The following is a 17,457-nucleotide window of genomic DNA, read 5'->3' as shown; positions in this document are numbered from 1 at the left end:
ATTTGATGAATATGCTCCTTATTCACTTGATGAATATATGTTCCTTATTCACTTGATGAATATGTTCCTTATTTACTTGATGAACATGTTCCTTATTCATTTGATGAATATGCTCCTTATTCACTTGATGAATATATGTTCCTTATTCACTTGATGAATATGTTCTTTATTCACTTGATGAATATGCTCCTTATTCATTTGATGAACATGCTCCTTATTCACTTGATGAGCATGTTCCTTATTCACTTGATGAACATGTTCCTTATTCACTTGATGAATATGCTCCTTATTCAATTGATAAACATGTTCCTAGTTCACTTTAAGAACATATTCCTTATTTAATTATGAATATGTTCCTTATTTGCTTATTGGACAAGTTCCTTATTTATTGGATGAACATGTTTCTTATTCACTTGATCAACATGTTCTGTATTTACTTGATGAAAATTTTCTTATTTACATGATAAACAATGGCATGCTCCTTTTTCACTTGATAAATATGTTCCTAATTCACTTGATGAATATGTTCCTTATTCACTTGATGAACATGCTCCTTATTTACTTGATGGATATGTTCCCTATTCATTTGATAAATATGTTCCTTATTCATTTGATGAATATGCTCCTTATTCACTTGATGAATATATTTTCCTTATTCACTTGATGAACATGTTCCTTATTCATTTGATGAATATATTTATTATATTATATAAACTTCTTAACTCGCCCCAAGATTTCAAATATTTAGAAAGCAGAGAGAAAGCTTGTGTACTCACTACTCACTACTCAGTGTATAGTTGAAAACTTTAAAAGATTTCAGATTCCTGGATAGTAATTAGGTGCAAGCTAAACTTGTTAATTGAGTTATTAAACACTTCACACTTATCATATTTCCCCTCCAACCCTCAAATTTCAAACCCCCTCCTCATCCTTCACATTCCCCATCGCACACATTTCCCCCCTTCCTATCCCTCATACTTCCACCCTCACATCACAAATCCCTCCCCATCGCTCACATTTCTCACCCCACAGTCTCCCCACCTTTCAATTTCCTACCCCTTCGTACCCCTCACATTCCCACTTCTCACATCACATTCCCCACCCCTCACATCACATTCCCCACCCCTCACATCACATTCACCACCCCTCACATCACATTCCCCACCCATCACATCACATTCCTCACCCCTAACATGAATATGAGTATGAAGAGTAATTAGAAAGATTGAAAAAACTTTTTACTTAGAAATAATTGTTTTATCAAAAAGTCCTAAAATTCTAAAATTGTATTCAGCTTGATAACCAGAAAACATTAATGTCCTAACAATTCTGTCATTTGTGACTCAGCAATTTCTAAAAATTTGCCGTTGACAATTTTATAAAAACATTCTTAATCAAAAGAATGAATGAAGACGACAATTATAATTCTGTTTCTGGATAGCACTGTATTACAGTGTACAGTGTTATTCTGAAGATTCTGAATCCAGAAACTGCATCATAACTTGAATTTTTGAGAATTTGTTAAAATTTACAGAGATTAAATCAACACTTTAAAATTTATATAAAAACATATATCTCGTTCTATTAATAGACATATTACAAATAGTATTTACAGTTTCCATACACCAAAGCTTTTAATTATATTATAGGAAAATTTGTTAGTTCAGAATTGCATTTATTTATATTAAAGAAAATATGTTTTCCTGTTAATATATAAAAAATTGCCTTTTAGAAAATGCACAACTATTGCAGTACAATCGGTAAAACTTGTGTTATTTTATTAATACAGAACTTTTTGTTGTGTAATAAACAGGTAAATTTAAAAGGAATTGAGTCTTTGCCACAAACTCTGAATTTTATAATCCGTATATCTTTGGAACCCAATGTTGTAAATCTTTGATATTTCAAACTTATATTTTTTGATCTAACAGAATTCATAGTTTAAAATATCTAAGGTCTACGACATTGTAATTCAAAGATATAGGGTTTAGAAAAGCAGAGTTTGTGGCAAAGACTCAATTCCTTTGATCGGATAAGTTACCAAGCTGCAAATCAAATTTTGCGTTATTATTGCGACTAAATTGCGAATGGAAAGCTTAATAGAAACATACTCTGGAATGGGATGACGACTTTCAGGTTCAAGATATGAATTTAAATAGTCCAATGAACATGAGCCACAGCAATTATGCAGTGTATTAGACCCATTTTAACAGAAAAGTGATTATAGTAACATACAAGTAAAACTCTTTTGTTTTGTAAAAACAACAGATACACTTAAGTATTGTTTTAATGTCGTCTTCCTATTCTGCAGTTTTATAGTTCTGAACGCGCAAAGAAACTGCAATTCCTCGCCACATGGTACAAAATCTACTTTTATAATATCTATATCTTTGCAACCTGAGGATGTCAAAACTATGCGTTCTGTGAAGTCAAATTGTCTAAAGTTGAAATATCAAAGGTTTACACCTCCAGGTTGTAAAGATAAAAAACTTAGAACATTTGTATCAAAGGAATTGAGTCTTTGCCACAAACTCTGCTTTTCTAAATCCTATATCTTTGGATTACAATGTCGTAGACCTTAGATATTTCAAACTATGAATTCTGTTAGATCAAATAATATAAGTTTAAAATATCAAAGATTCACGACATATTGGGTTCCAAAGAAATAGGGATTATAAATTCAGAGTTTGTGACAAGGACTCAATTCCTTTATTAGAAATTTTAGAAAATAAGCATGTGTTTTTTGACCATCTAAATTATTTCGTTTGTTTAATATTGTAAATTTTAATCTATAATAAGCGCTACAAATGACCACGTAAAAATTCAATGAACACAAATATTGTTGTTTCCTAGAAGTTTTTTGGTATGTTTGGATAGATAGCACTAAAATAAATTTATCAATTTATCAATTTATCAATTTATCAATTTATCAATTTATCAATTTATCAATTTATCAATTTATCAATTTATCAACTTATCAATTTATCAATTTATCAATTTATCAATTTATCAATTTATCAATTTATCAATTTATTAATGTATCAATTTATCAATTTATCAATTTATCAATTTATCAATTTATTAATTTATCAATTGATCGACTTATCAATTTATCAATTTATCAATTTACCAATTTATCAATTTATCAATTTTTAATTTACAATTTTTCAAGTTTCAATTTATCCATTTTTAAATTTTTAAATTTTTTCATCTTAAATTTATTCAAATTATATCGAAAACCTGTTTGACTGGGAGATCACCAGCTACTAGATGAATGAGATCTCTGTACTCCTCTACACTCACTTCCTCAGGAGGATTGGAGGGAAGATCAAGAACTAAAAGTAAGCATATTAAAAATTATGTTGCCGCCTTTGTTTTACATATTTTTCTTTACTGCACTCAAATTGAAAATTGAAAAACTGTTTGCTTGATAACAACATCAAATACACTCTTTAAGATTGATGAAATTCACATGCACCTAAAAATGTCTATTTTGGGAAATTTTTAAAAAAGGTCCTTTTCTTCTTTACAATTTATTTCTTCTGTAAAATATATTTCTAGCAAAAGCAGTTTTAATATTGAATCAAATTGAAACAATTATAAATATATTGTGGCCTGGGAGCTACAAGATAGCTCCCCTGGCTCGCGATAATGCAATGTGCATGAATGGAGCACATAAATGTCGGAGTGTAGCGGCGGAAGTGGCGGTTGGAAAACAAGAGGCGGCGACAAAGGTGTCAATCTAATCAATAACAAAAAGTGTTAGGCTCAATCTAATCAATAACAAAAAGTTTTAGGCTCAATCACTTTGATTCTTGATCAAGAAAAATTGTTACTACATGTTATTTTGATCAGGATAAAAGGTCAAAATTAAGCTAAATATTTCTTCAGACAAGGATACGTATATATGATACTCAATATGAAAAAATATGAACTGAGCTGAAAACTTTAGAATTAGATATCTTTAATCCTGATCGGATAATTAATCTGAGATGGGAACTTTTGAATGGGAGATTAAAAATGAGTGGAGAACAAGCAATACTTAATCTCGAGATTAAGAAAAAGAGTGGATTAAGCCTTAATCCCGATATCCACCATTCTAAAGTTTTCAGCTCAGATAATATTTAAGACCTTGGAAACCCATATCTAAGAAACTAGAGTTGAACAAGTATAGCAAAATAGCCAGTGGCATTCAAAGTTCGATAATCTATCCAGAAAATGTAGTTTAAGTTTAAATTCAAATTCATTTTTGTTCGCAATACATGACAAAGCTGTGTCAAGTTCATTCCAACAAGTCGTCAAAGAATACAAAGGAAATCTGTTTAAAAATGAATTTTTACAACAAGGAACAAAAAAATGATCTCGATTTCTTAATCTCAAAATAATCTAAATTCCTGGGGAACATTGGGTCCATAAAGAAAGAAGTAAGTTGTAAATAAGTTAATGTCTGTTAAGATTAGATTTTTTTTAAATGAAAAATGTTTTCTCCTTTGGGAATTTGTTAATGTCTGGCTTTGAAACTGATCACATAAACATTTAAACACATAAACACATAAATATAAATAGTAAATATTAGATTACATCATTTTATTTTCATGGATAAAATCCTGTTTTTCCTTTTTTATCTAAAGGAAATATACTCGAAATTTTACAATTTTACTCTAAAGAAAGAAAATTCCAAATAAAATAAATAACAATTCTCTTATTATATTGGGACTCGCCCTGAGCCAACATTATGTCAATTTTTTGTTCGAAACATTATTTCATTTGATTATTCATTTTCTAATTCTTATATAAGAATCTACACAAATGTAAAGGCCCCGAAAAATAAAACTCGTGAGTTTCATTTAACGATACTCCTCTTAGATTTCCGGCTCCGACTTTTTGTTACGAGATAAATCTAATTCTGATTAAAGTATATTGAATTGGAGGATAGGGGTTGAAAGATATTGCATGCATTGCTTTCGTTTAATGTAATTTAGGTTCATCTATATTTAATTAACAAAATGATTTTATTTAGAACCAACTTGGAAACGACGCAGTAACAAAAGTCATAATATGTTTGTCATAAACATGTTTTTCATAAATACATTTCTCATAATACAATTTTACAAGTTTCACTTTTAATAAATTACAAAAGTCATAGATAATAAAAGTGCTAACTTTCATTTGTCATAGATGCAATTTTTGTAGTATACAAATCATTTTTAACATTTTTAATAAAGGAGAAAAACCGCCATTTTCTTAGAAATCTAGCAAACTATTTTTTCTCGGAAATTGCATTGGCCATGGATTGTCTAGGAGATTTGAGATCGATTCGTGAGATTTGTCAAAGCTGTTGATGCTCACCACTATACGTATTACCTCACCACCACCACCAACAACAAGGTAAACTACTGCAGTTATGTTCCAGTAAAAGCTGCAACAGAAGAATTGTACTTGGGAGGATTATACCTAGCTGTCAGAGGTGAGCAACTCCTTTCTTGCTAAAACCTCTGGGTTGAGAGACTTTCTTTGTCCAATCTTAAATTTGCCTGTCCACTGTATTTCATGGTATCTATATTGTCATAGTATGAAGAGATTCTGAAGAACTGCAGTTTGGCACAAAGGCAAATGTTTGGAGAATATGTGAACGGTTAGGTGGGAAGGAAGCTCTTATCACGGCGAAAAAAAGGGGAGAGCGTCGCAGAGAGAAACATAACAGGCTCCAAACTATTGTCAGCATTTATCATTATGTACCCCAGGATGATTATCTGAAGCTTTTAGCGAGTGAACTTGCTAAGTCGGATAAATAGACAATCTTGTATACAAATATAACATGTCAAGTGTTGTAAATATATTTGAAAATATGAAAGAAATCATATGAAAATATGATTATGACAAATGTATGATTTTTATACTGTAAAAATCGTATTTATGACAAATGAAAGTTATGAACTTTGAAACCTATGAAAAATGTAATTTATGACTTTTGTGATTATGGCAAACGTATTATGAAAAACATATTTATTTCAAAAGTATTATAACTTTTGTTACTGCGTCCTTGGAGACCCAGCTTCAACTGGAAACTGTACTTCCCCTAAAAAACCCACTGAACTTAGAATCCAGCTAAGAACATTCCTATGGTTCTCCCGAGTTTTTTTAATCAAAATTTGAGGCAAATCGGTCAATAGGTTCCTGAGTTATGATTGGACATACAAAAAAGTAAATACAAAAATACTTTTAGCAGGAAAGCAACAAAGAAAAGAAACAATAAACAAATTTTAAAATGCTTTAAAGGAACTTAGAACAGTACCTTTGAAACCTCAATCTGATAAAAATGTGGAAGAAAACGTCGTTCTTCTAGCTGACCACAAATGAAGATAAACAACAAAAACATAGATATCTAATGCATACTTGTTTAGACAACGATTTTAAGGGTACCGTTGTGAATTAGGCCTTTCCATCTTTGCCTGGAGGGTTTATTATGAGCATAGTGTTGTTTAAGTTAAAATGTCGATTCTCAAATCAAAAAATCAATTCGCTTTGAGGACTTAGAGTTAAGATCTTCTAGCGCTGTGAATGTTTAAAAAATCTTTGAAAAGGTTAATCCTTTTTTAATGATACCCAGCAAGCATAATTATACCTATCATGCCGCCATCTTTTTCAGCTGTGAGTATTCCGCTTTTGGTTGAGAAACTGATCAGCTGATTTGTGTTCCCAGCTACACGGTATAACACCGTAGCAGCGGCTAATGTGGCATGCCCACACAATGGCACCTAAAAAAACATTCTTGTACAGATCTTTATTTTTTAATCATGCACGTTAGGTTTACTTTTGTTACTTTTTGTTCAAAAAATTAAGGATGAATACTGGCTAGTTTTTGTTTACTTTCTTTTAACCTGACCATATGTTTTCCTTTAAGCATTTTAAAAGTTTAAAAACCAGTTTTGGAACAAAAAAGGTATATTTTGCACTACAAATCTCCCTCTACCTTGTATGTATCGAAAGTATTTATTTTTAAATCTCTTTTATTAGGTTGGGAGTTAATGAATAACGAGAAGAAGCCCCAACATAGAAACGGATCTAAAATTGCTTTTGAGGAATTTCGGTTTTTTTCCCTCAAAATCCCTCAAAAGTTCAGAATTGTTGAGGGATTTCCGAATATTTGGTATCTGTTTCCCAATATTTTAAGTTAAATGCTTTTCTACTTTTTTATGTCTTTCATCCTAATCACACTTCTACTTTTTTATGTCTTTTTCCTCATAATTTTAGGTCTGTTTCCTCATAGTTTTGATCCGTTTCTGCTTTTTCAAAAACTAAAAAAAATCTTAATTTGTTGATCCGTTTCCTAAAAATTGAGATTTTCAAATGTTTTTGAAAAAGGTGGAAACGGATCAAAAATATGAGGAAAGGGACCTAAAATTTGAGGAAACCGATCAACAAATTGAGATTTTTGAAAATTTTTGAAAATTCAGAAAAGGATCAAAAATATAAGGAAACGGCCAAAAATATTGGGAATCCCCTCAAAAATATTGGGAAATCCCTCTAAAATATTTCATTGAAATAAAGCGGAAATGGGTCTAAAATTTGGAAAATCGATTAAAAAAAAAGAGGAAACCTCTCAAAATCTGACTTTTGATGGATTTCCGAAAAAATCGAAGAAATTGTGGAATGCATCAAAAAATGAGTAATTTGATTAGTTTCCGCTTATTTTAAATCAGTTTCCATGTCACCGTTCTTGTGAATTGTAATATTATTTTGAAGACCGAGTTCAAGTTGATTGTAGCAACACAAGAAGTAATTGAACCTGTTCTCTGACTAGTTCAGCTAACTCCCTAATCAACAACTAACATATTTAGGGTAATTTTTTAATATGTTTAAAAGAACTAAAAGACATGTATTGGTTTTTAGGATGGAATAAGACGCAGAATTACCTGGTATTTGATTTTTCTCTAAATAAACCTTTTCATTTTGAAAAATCTCCCGAGGCCAGACCAGAGCAGCATGAAATGCATTTTTACAAATATCTAACCTCAGTGGAGGGTGTAAACCAGCGGAGAGAAAAGTTAGAATCTGAGGTGAAATCTGAACCTTTGGCCTTCGTTACAAATGCAGTTTCGGAGATGTTCATCTCCGCTGCAATCTTCTGTTTAAGATTATCTGAAATGTCGTCTTCCAGTAAGCAGACAGCTGCAGGGTTCCCAGTAAAGGGAGAGCTGGTGAAGGCATCAACAGTGTAAATGGATATCTCATTCCTAAATATTTTTAATTTATATTCATAAATCGATTTATGAAGGTGGTGTTCAGATAATTCACAGAGTTCTAGTTTCTTATATATAACCTAATAGACGCTTTTTCTATCAAACGTTCCTGTCTCGAGAAATTGATATAAAACTGTGCCAAATAAAATACGAAACTTTATATATATGAACTTTTGTATAAAAATCGTAGGTTTAAACAGATCATATTCAGCAAAAACGCAACCAATCTAAAAACGATGATATCCCAGAGGAGCCTAAGTAACTTAGGTTTGCTCCAATTATTATTTGAATTTATTAATTTTTCATCTTTAATAGATATAATTGATAATATAATTATTACGTCCATATCAGTGACCAGAGTTCTGGTCACATGATAAGGACGTATTTATTATATTGTAGAAGCAATAATTTGAGTCTCTATGAAAGTTAACAATGGTCGAGAATTATGAGGAAAATCCAGGAACACGAAAACCGGAAACCAAATCAATCATCTATATAATAAAACAAGACATTCGTATATATATGTTGTCTATAGCCGGCCAAACGGCTGGACCGTTTGAGCTGAATTTTTTGTGGACACTCATAGGTGGGCAAGGGGTGTTATAGGCTAAAAAAATCGAAATTTTTAATTTTCAAAATATTTTGTATTTTTCGTGATCTGAGAATTACTTTTTTCCACGGGAAACGCATATTAAAAATGAAAATTGACAATTATAAAATTTTAATAAGAAAGTCTGTTCCATATTAAAAAACATTGTAATATTTATTAGAATAAAGAGAGCTGGAAAAATTCCATTATTGCTAAAAATTTAGATTTAATTGAAAGATTGAATACAGTAATTGATCAGGCCTGTTGGGGGGGGGGGGGAACATTATCTTTAACAAAAAACCAAAATTTTGTTATCTATGTTGTTGAAACCTATACTTATAAATTACATATTTGATATACAGGGTGTCCAACGAAACATGACAGTGTTTTTATAGTTTTGAATGTCTTCTTCCATATACAGTATTACATATGCGTTTTGCAGTTTATTTTGATTTAAAAAATCTTTTACTTAAATACATTTTACTTTGAAATCAATTTTACTATACCGTGACTGCAGCCATATAATATTTATTATTATTCTCTTTGGTATTAGACAACTTTACAAACCATGGAAGAAGACATTTAAAACTATTTACCAACTGTCATGTTTCGTGGGACACCCTGTAACATATGTGAATAAAACTAGTTTCATAATTTGTTTTTGCATTAGATAATTTGCGTTAAATTTAATTTTTATCTTTAAAGAAAGTTTTTTTTTCCAACTTCATCATTTGGAAAAGAGTTTTACATTCTAAAATAGACCTTCGACCAAAATTAGTTTTTAAGGTAATTGAAAAATGTCTATATTGTCGACGTGCCAGTTTTAACTTCTAGGCTATTTATTCTCTTATCTCTGTTCTAGCCTTATAAAACCTATGCTTATGCATGTTTTAAATCCAATATACAGCTGTAAACCATTAACCTGCATATCTTACTCCGTTGTAAGGTCGACTATGACCAAAATTATTCTCTGGTAAACCCAAACCCAATCTTTCTTAGACTCCGACAAAATATATACCAACTTGAGCAGTGAACACATTTCAATAATAGTCAAAGCCTAAAATTCGTGATTTTGTAGTGAACAACAAAATTTTGTAACCAAATGGATATTTATTTTCAGAAGTTTAAATGTTTTATTCCTGATCAGTAGAACCCCCATTTAATCTACTTTCACCTACTAGTAAGATATTTAAAAACCCATTACTATTTTTAACCATTTATGTCAACTATTTATAAAAATATTTCATTGTTAAAACATGTAATTATTTTAGGTTGGAAATAAACCTGTTTCGGATTATTGTCGACTACGTCAGTAGAGAAAATGGGGATATCGAATTTTGATTGATTAATAGACGCCCCGGGACGATAACCTAGGCTCCGACCACCCCGGGGAAATCCTCTAGATAATCTTAAAAGCCCAGGGCCCAGCCCCCCCCCCCTTGGAAATCGCCCATTTGATCTTCCTTAGAGGCCTTTAGCTTAACAACAGCGTGTATCATTCACATGAGTTCAAAAGTATAGCATGATCCAAACCTGTGCAAGGACATCGGTATAGTCTTAATTTACCGTAACAGCCTGTCAAGTGAACCTAGTTTGTGATTGCATTAATTAACAAAAAACTGAGAGATGACTTTTAATATCGTCTTTGATCTTCCATAGCATTCAATCACAAAGTGCGTGTCAAAAACGATTCTGGAAGTTGAGACGATTTTATTGATTAGATTGAAAACCGGCCGAGCAATATTTTTATATCCACGAATTCAGAAAACACACAAAAGCAGACCACATTTTAAAAATGCCAAGACTAGGAAGACATCATGATTATTGTTTCAAGAATTGTGGATCATGCATGAGTGCTACAATATATCTCAAGAAGACGACATTGTATACTTATCTCGCATAAAGGGACAGTGATTTCAAATGACCCTCCATTAAATGTCCGATACACAACGGTACTCAACATTGTGGAAAATATCTTTGTTTTTCTAGCTTGAACAGTGTTTAATTCTGATAATTGCCTCCCATTATTTGTGAGGCAAAATGCACGCAAGTCACATTATGTAGAGAAAGCACGATCTAAAGTAATGAATTTGAATATGAATATTTTCTTCATTCTTGATAAGAAAAATTTGTTAACGGTACCACTGTCCTTATAATGAAGAATCAATTGAAATTACTACTACAGTCCCTTTAATGAAGAAACACCTAATAATTCATTAACGATCCCTTAAGAAATTAAGTGGCACAAAGCGCTATAAATTTCAAGTTTAACTATAGGTATGTTGACACGAATATGTTTTCAATAATACTGACAATAAATTATTTAGCTCAGGCACAGAGGAAGCATTGAAATTCAAATAACATACGACTTTCTTTTTTCAAATATAGGTTTTAATATTATGTTTCAAGCAAATTATCTTTATATTCTTCCATGTTTTAACAGTTTTCACGTGAATGCAGGGGGAAGCGGAATTGACTCTTTGCCACTGACTGATTGACTGATTTTCTAATCCTTTTATCTTTGCAACCTAATGTTATGGAGCTTAGATATTTCAAACTTTGAATTCTGCTGACTCAAAGAATCTAAATTTTAAATATTAAAGTCTATACAATTAGTGGCCGAATTTAAAGAATTTGAGCAGCGGTTTAAATTTAAGCCGCGGTTTAAATATGGTTGGTTCCACTTAAAATTGTATCAAATGTTTCAAGATTTAAGCCGGCGCTTAATTTAAACCGGGTTTTGGCGGATTTAAACCGCGGCTCAAATTCTTTAAATTCCATCTCTGGTTGCAAAGACATAGGGTTTGGAAATTTTGAATTTGTGGCTCAATTCCTTTTAAAAATAATCTGATAAAGTTTTTTAATTAAATTAGTAATAAAGTTTTAATATTTCTATATTTAAGTTGAAAGTCTCATGTGCCTGAAACTAGCCTGTATGTACGACTATTTAGAATTATATTAAAGTCCATTGAATTGAAATATAATAGAATATATTTAAAACTAGTTCGACAGCAGCTAAATTAAAGTTGTTTTAATAAATCAGGCGATGTGAGCTAGTTTTTAACTCTAAACAGATTTCACAAAACCTTGTTTTTAGCCTGTTCTTAGAAATAGATATTTACGTGTTGGAATCTGAATTTCATTAAACCTGCAAAATATCTTTTAGAAGAAAAAGAGAAATGAATTCTAAATACCGTATGATACGCAGATTTTATACATAAACTAACTTTATTGTCCTAGTTTTGGGTGAATAATACAAATTTTACAGAGCAATTTCGTTTGTAACGTGTATGTACACTGTACAGTGTATATTTGTTGTACGAATATACACTGTACAGTGTATATTTGCTGTACGAATATACACTGTTCAGTGTATATTTGTTGTACGAATAAAAAGCTCATCTAAAAGTTTTTGAATTTTGCTGTGAAAATGTGTTTTATATTTGGTTTGGTTATCCAGGCTATTTTTATGACATTTCGACTTCGTTTGTTATGTACATACACAAAACATATAACAATATAAGGCTTTTAAACCTATTACTGATGGGGGTACTTGAAAACCAGTACTGCAGGGGGGGGGCAATTTGACCCCCCCCCCCTCTAAATCGATGTTTGATGTCCAAATATAAATAATGATACATCATTGGAAAGCTCTTTTGCTACTATTAGAGCATGCAAATAAGTTTCAAATTTTCAAAAATCATTAAATGTTTTATTGCAAAATCCAGTTATATAGTTTATATATGTTTGCAAAAAAGGTCCAAGAATAATAAAATATACATTTTTGAAAAGCCCTTGAACATACCATTTTAAATTTGAAAATATTTTAATAACCTGATGTGTGATTAAGAAAAACTAAAAATGTGCAAATTTCTCTCTACGAGGTGTTTGCAAATAATCGGCAATTTTTATTGCAAAACTTGTGCAATCTGCTTTCAAAACGCTAAAAATTATTGAATTCTGACAACTGAAAGTGGGTCAAAACAAAATTTAGTTTTTTATTGGAAAAAGTAGTCAGCAGTGTGCCTGAGATCTCAGTTATAAAAGCCCATTTAAATTTGGGAAAAGTCAGAACATTTTTCGAATTATGTAAAAAATACTACAGGGGGAGGGTCAATCGACCCCCCCCCCCCCAAGCAGGAATAGGGTTAAAAGAAGAAAAGCACTGAGCACTTGTTTTAAGCTCTAATTTAATAACCATATTATCTTAGCAACCTGATGGTGTAAACCTTTGACACCGTAGATATAATTTTTTCCCCCCCTCCACCTTTTCTTATTCCTCAATCAAAAATTTCTCAAGTTATTCCACTTAAAAGTGGAACAATACAGAATTCATGTAATGCATTACTTTAAATTAAAAAAACACCGTTTTAAGTGATTTATAACATTTTTGTTAATGCCAACTTCCCAGGAATTACAAATATGAAAATATTGAAAATAAATCCTCTCATCATTATTCTAGGATTAAATATGAACTAGTTTAAACATATTTTTATTCAAATTTTGGAAAAAGAAGATTGGATAGAAGGGATTGATGGATTGTAGCAAGGAAAACCAGTAACTCCCATGGATAAGAGGAGAAGGATAGATTGGAGAAGTAGGATGGATTGGAGAAGTAAGATGGATTGGAGCAGTAGGATGGATTGAAGAAGTAGGATGGATTGGAGAAGTAGGATGGATTGGAGAAGTAGGATGGATTGGAAAAGTAGGATGGATAGGAGAAGTAGGATGAATTGGAGAAGTCGAATGGATTGGAGAAGTAGGATGGATTGGAGAAGTAGGATGGATTGGAGAAGTAGGATGAATTTTAGAAGTAGGATATATTAGAGAAGTAGGATGAATTTGAGAAGTAGGATGAATTTGAGAAGTAGGATGAATTTGAGAAGTAGGATGAATTTGAGAAGTAGGATGGATTAGAGAAATAGGATGGATTGAAGAAGAAGACTGGATTGGAGAAGTATGATGAATTCGAGAAGTAGGATGGATTGGAGGGGAAGGATGGATTGGAGAAGTAGGATGGATTGGAGAAGTAGGATGGATTGGAGAAGTAGGATGAATTGAAGAAGAATGAATTGGAGAAGTAGGATGGATTGGAGAAGTAGGTTGGATTGAAGAAGAATAATGGATTGGAGAAGTTGGATGGATTGGAGAAGAAGAATGGATTGGAAAAGTAGGATGGAATGGAGAAGTAGGATGGAATGGAGAAGTAGGATGAACTGGAGAAATAGGATGGATTGGAGAAGTCTAGGATAGATTGGGGAAGTAGGATGGAATGAAGGAGAAGGATGAATTGGATGAGAAGGATAGATTGAACAAGAAGGATGGATTGAGGAAATGGATGAGTTGGATAAGAATGAAAATAAAGAATATATATATATATATATATGTGCGCATAAATTCTTGTTTTATCTCCGGAGTTTCTGTCAAATAAAAAGATCAAGATTTCCGTTTTCTGTCCTTTTGTTTTAAAAGCAAAAAAGAAACAGCTAGATATTAAAACAAACTCCGATAATATCTTCTTATTTGCCTTGGAACATGGAAAAGGGTATTTTGATTCTAAATTGGAGACTTATCCGACTAATCCATACATTTCCATATTTTAATGGTCGGGAATAGGGATAGAAAATCTGAACTATGAACTTGACCGTCCTGCTGAAACAGAGTTCAGTCAAAAAATGTTATGAAATAATTCCTACGTGAAGAATTGATCTGTTGAACATGGTTACATCATTCATCACCCAACATAATCTCAAGTTTAACGGATTTAGAAGTTACAGGATCGTCAATATCTATTTCTATTCAGCACAAAAATCTATTTTCAGGAAATAATACGTCCGGTAATTAAGCAATGCATGTATTGATAGCTACACTTAGTCTGAGCAGGCTTGAAAAAAGTGTACGGAATCTTAACGGAAAATATCTGATGATTTAGGAATAGTATTTAGGAAAATCCAAAAAGTATGTCCAAGAAAATGAGAAAATCCGCGAAAATATAAAATAATTGCCTTGGACATACTTTTGGGATTTTCCTAAATACTATTCTTATATCATCAGATATTTTCCGTTAAGATTCAGAAGATATTAGTTCAATACACTTTTTTCAAACCTAAAGCCTGCTCAGGCAAAGTGTGAAGTATATATTTACTTATTCAGAAATATTTGATTTGAAACTTTAAATCCCTTATAATATTACTTAAGGCAGGGTATCGTTATGAAAACCAGTTTTGGATCCCGGGTTTTACGAATGGCCGGGGCTATGCAGTTAATTGGAAATCTATATCTTTGTTATGAAATATGATTTTATTTAGTTTCTTCATATTCTCCTTTTTCTTCGAAACACTTAAACCAAAATCTACACAAATGTGAAGACACCGAAAAGGAAACTCGGGAGTTTCGTTCACAATACTCTTTTAAACTTCGGACTCTGGATCCATACCAATCTAATCATTTTACTTAGAGCGAACAATTTCAAACGCATTAAAAAAATGTCCAAGCCTAAATTATAATTGATTTCACGTCTTATAAAGCTGCCCTTTTTCCTAGATTAAAATTAAGAAATTTTAAAATAGGGGGGGGGGGGGTTACATTTAGTCCTCCAAGAACTGTTAAGTTAACCAGGAACAGGCACAGTTATCATCACCCGGCCATTCTTAACGGGGTTTTATTTTATTGCCAAAAGCAATTGTTTTTGCAACATGCCGTCAATAGATTGCAATGCGTTTACGACATAATAAGTTAAACGCTTTCTTTGATTGATAAAAGAGTCTCAATCGTTACAGGTTGCAATAAGTTACTCTTAAATGACTGTAATTCCAAGGTGGCTGTAACAGTAATTTCAAGAAACTCCCATTTATTAAGTGACATGTCCGATTCACAACGGTACCCTTAAAAGCGTCGTTTAATCAAGAAGAAGATAGATATTCATATTGATTATTCGCCATTTTATTTTCAGAATTAATCACTTGTCTCTCTAAATGTAGGGTCATTTAAGTTTACAAGGACAGTCCCTTTAAACAGTTCTTGACAACTTGACAAAAGTACCCTTTAAACTTTGACCTCAAATCTAAAAGAAAATTCGTGTTTGTCTGTTTTAAAATAATTATTTGTCCATTACAGTTTCTCAATAAACGCGACCTGCGAATTAATGCAGCATAGATAAGGAAGGGCATTGACGGAATTTTTCTATAATTATGATGTAAACATTTTCTTGAGTATTTCTCAAAGAAAGGTTGTTAAACGGGTACCGTTGTGAATAATACATGTAAATAGTTTACAGAGGGTCACTTGAAATCATGTCGACAATACTTTAAAGGAATAATATTTCGAATATCTACGGGACTAAAGTTAAAATAAATAGCATAAGTATATTTTGATCAAGGATAAATTTCATCTAACAAATGGAATTGAGTTTTTGCCACAAACTCAAATTTTGTTATCCTTATATCTTTTCAACCCAAGGAGTATGAAATAGAAGGGAGATACAACTGATGCAGCCCGCCCTACCATATGATTATACATGCTTTATACATCAAACAAATCTTTCTTATACAAATGGAGTACCGTCTGCAAAGCATGTATAATCATATGGTAGGGCGGACCGCGTCAGTTGTATCTCCCTTCTATTTCATACTCCTTGTTTCAACCCTGATGGTTTAAACTTTTGATATTTTAAGCTTGGACTATTTGATCCAACAGAATTCATAATTAGAAATATTAAGGGTCTCCAATATTGGGTTGCAAAGATATAGAGATTAGAAAATCAAAACTGGTTACGTAGACTCAATTCCTTTTGAAGAACTATGGTGGTAATTTGAATTTGGCTCCGGTGTTCAATCAAATTTGTTAGATGAAAATTATTGTCGGCGGGAAACACTGCGAATTCACATTTTCATCTTTTCTGATAATGCGGAAATGAACTCACATGTTTGAGAATTATGTCGGAGCGTAGAATGTGAACTGAAGAGGATACAATTACTCCAACTTCTACTATAATAGGTTCTGAAGAAGAGACGGAAAACAAGATTTTCTAGTTCGCTCGTAATATCAGGGATATCAAAACTTGTGACTGAATGCGGTGTAGCTAGCAGAAGAAAAGAGACTGTTTCTGTTTTGCTACACGCGTCACACTTGTATGCGATGCGATGTCAGTGTTTGGTGTCTATTCTGAACCAATAGAAATTGCATGGCAGTATCATCTATTTATCTCATAATCCAATTAAAGATGAATCCTTATATCGGGGCTAAACAGTAAATATAAATATTTACTTCTACTGAAACTAAAACGGCGTCGATAAATACAAATAATGTTATGCCTTCTCTATAAAAGTTGTCTGAAAAGAAAAAAAAGTTTTACAAAATGAAACAAAAGTTTCTGTAAGGATTGCCATAGATTTGAAGAAAGTTCAATATAAGGTATATAAACTATGCATATCACAGTAATAGATAATTTTCATAAATTCATTTAAAAGAATTGTATTACCTATTTATAAAAACCTGTTAGCTATCCGATTCTATTATGGAAACAAAAAAATGCCTATATCTTTGAAACCTGATTGTGTTGATCACAGATATTTTAATCTTAGATTATGTGATCTAACGGAATTCATGGTTTGGATTAGAAAATCA

At 31.8% G+C, this 17,457-nt stretch overlaps 1 protein-coding gene across 1 annotated transcript; it reads right to left on the bottom strand.

Annotated features, from left to right (window-relative positions):
• Positions 1 to 954: 954 nt before the first annotated feature.
• On the bottom strand, positions 955 to 17,138 carry LOC111707532 (phenazine biosynthesis-like domain-containing protein). The gene is made up of 6 exons (XM_023480649.1): positions 16,754 to 17,138; positions 8,015 to 8,237; positions 6,626 to 6,758; positions 3,241 to 3,335; positions 2,851 to 2,883; positions 955 to 990 (listed from the first exon to the last, which is right to left on the bottom strand). Coding segments are annotated over exons 1-6 (504 nt in total). The 5' UTR covers positions 16,756 to 17,138; the 3' UTR covers positions 955 to 972.
• Positions 17,139 to 17,457: the final 319 nt, after the last annotated feature.

The sequence above is a fragment of the Eurytemora carolleeae genome, unplaced genomic scaffold (genome assembly GCF_000591075.1).
Source record: "Eurytemora carolleeae unplaced genomic scaffold, Eaff_2.0 scaffold776, whole genome shotgun sequence".
In the NCBI taxonomy this organism is placed as follows: domain Eukaryota; kingdom Metazoa; phylum Arthropoda; class Copepoda; order Calanoida; family Temoridae; genus Eurytemora; species Eurytemora carolleeae.
This window is presented reverse-complemented; position numbering and strand designations above follow the sequence as displayed.

Coding starts and splice junctions, on each gene's coding strand:
- LOC111707532 (XM_023480649.1), bottom strand. Junction 3,336..6,625: donor AAAAGATGGCGGCATGATAG/GTATAATTATGC, acceptor GCTTACTTTTAG/TTCTTGATCTTCCCTCCAAT. Junction 2,884..3,240: donor GTGATCTCCCAGTCAAACAG/GTTTTCGATATA, acceptor AATTTATTTTAG/TGCTATCTATCCAAACATAC.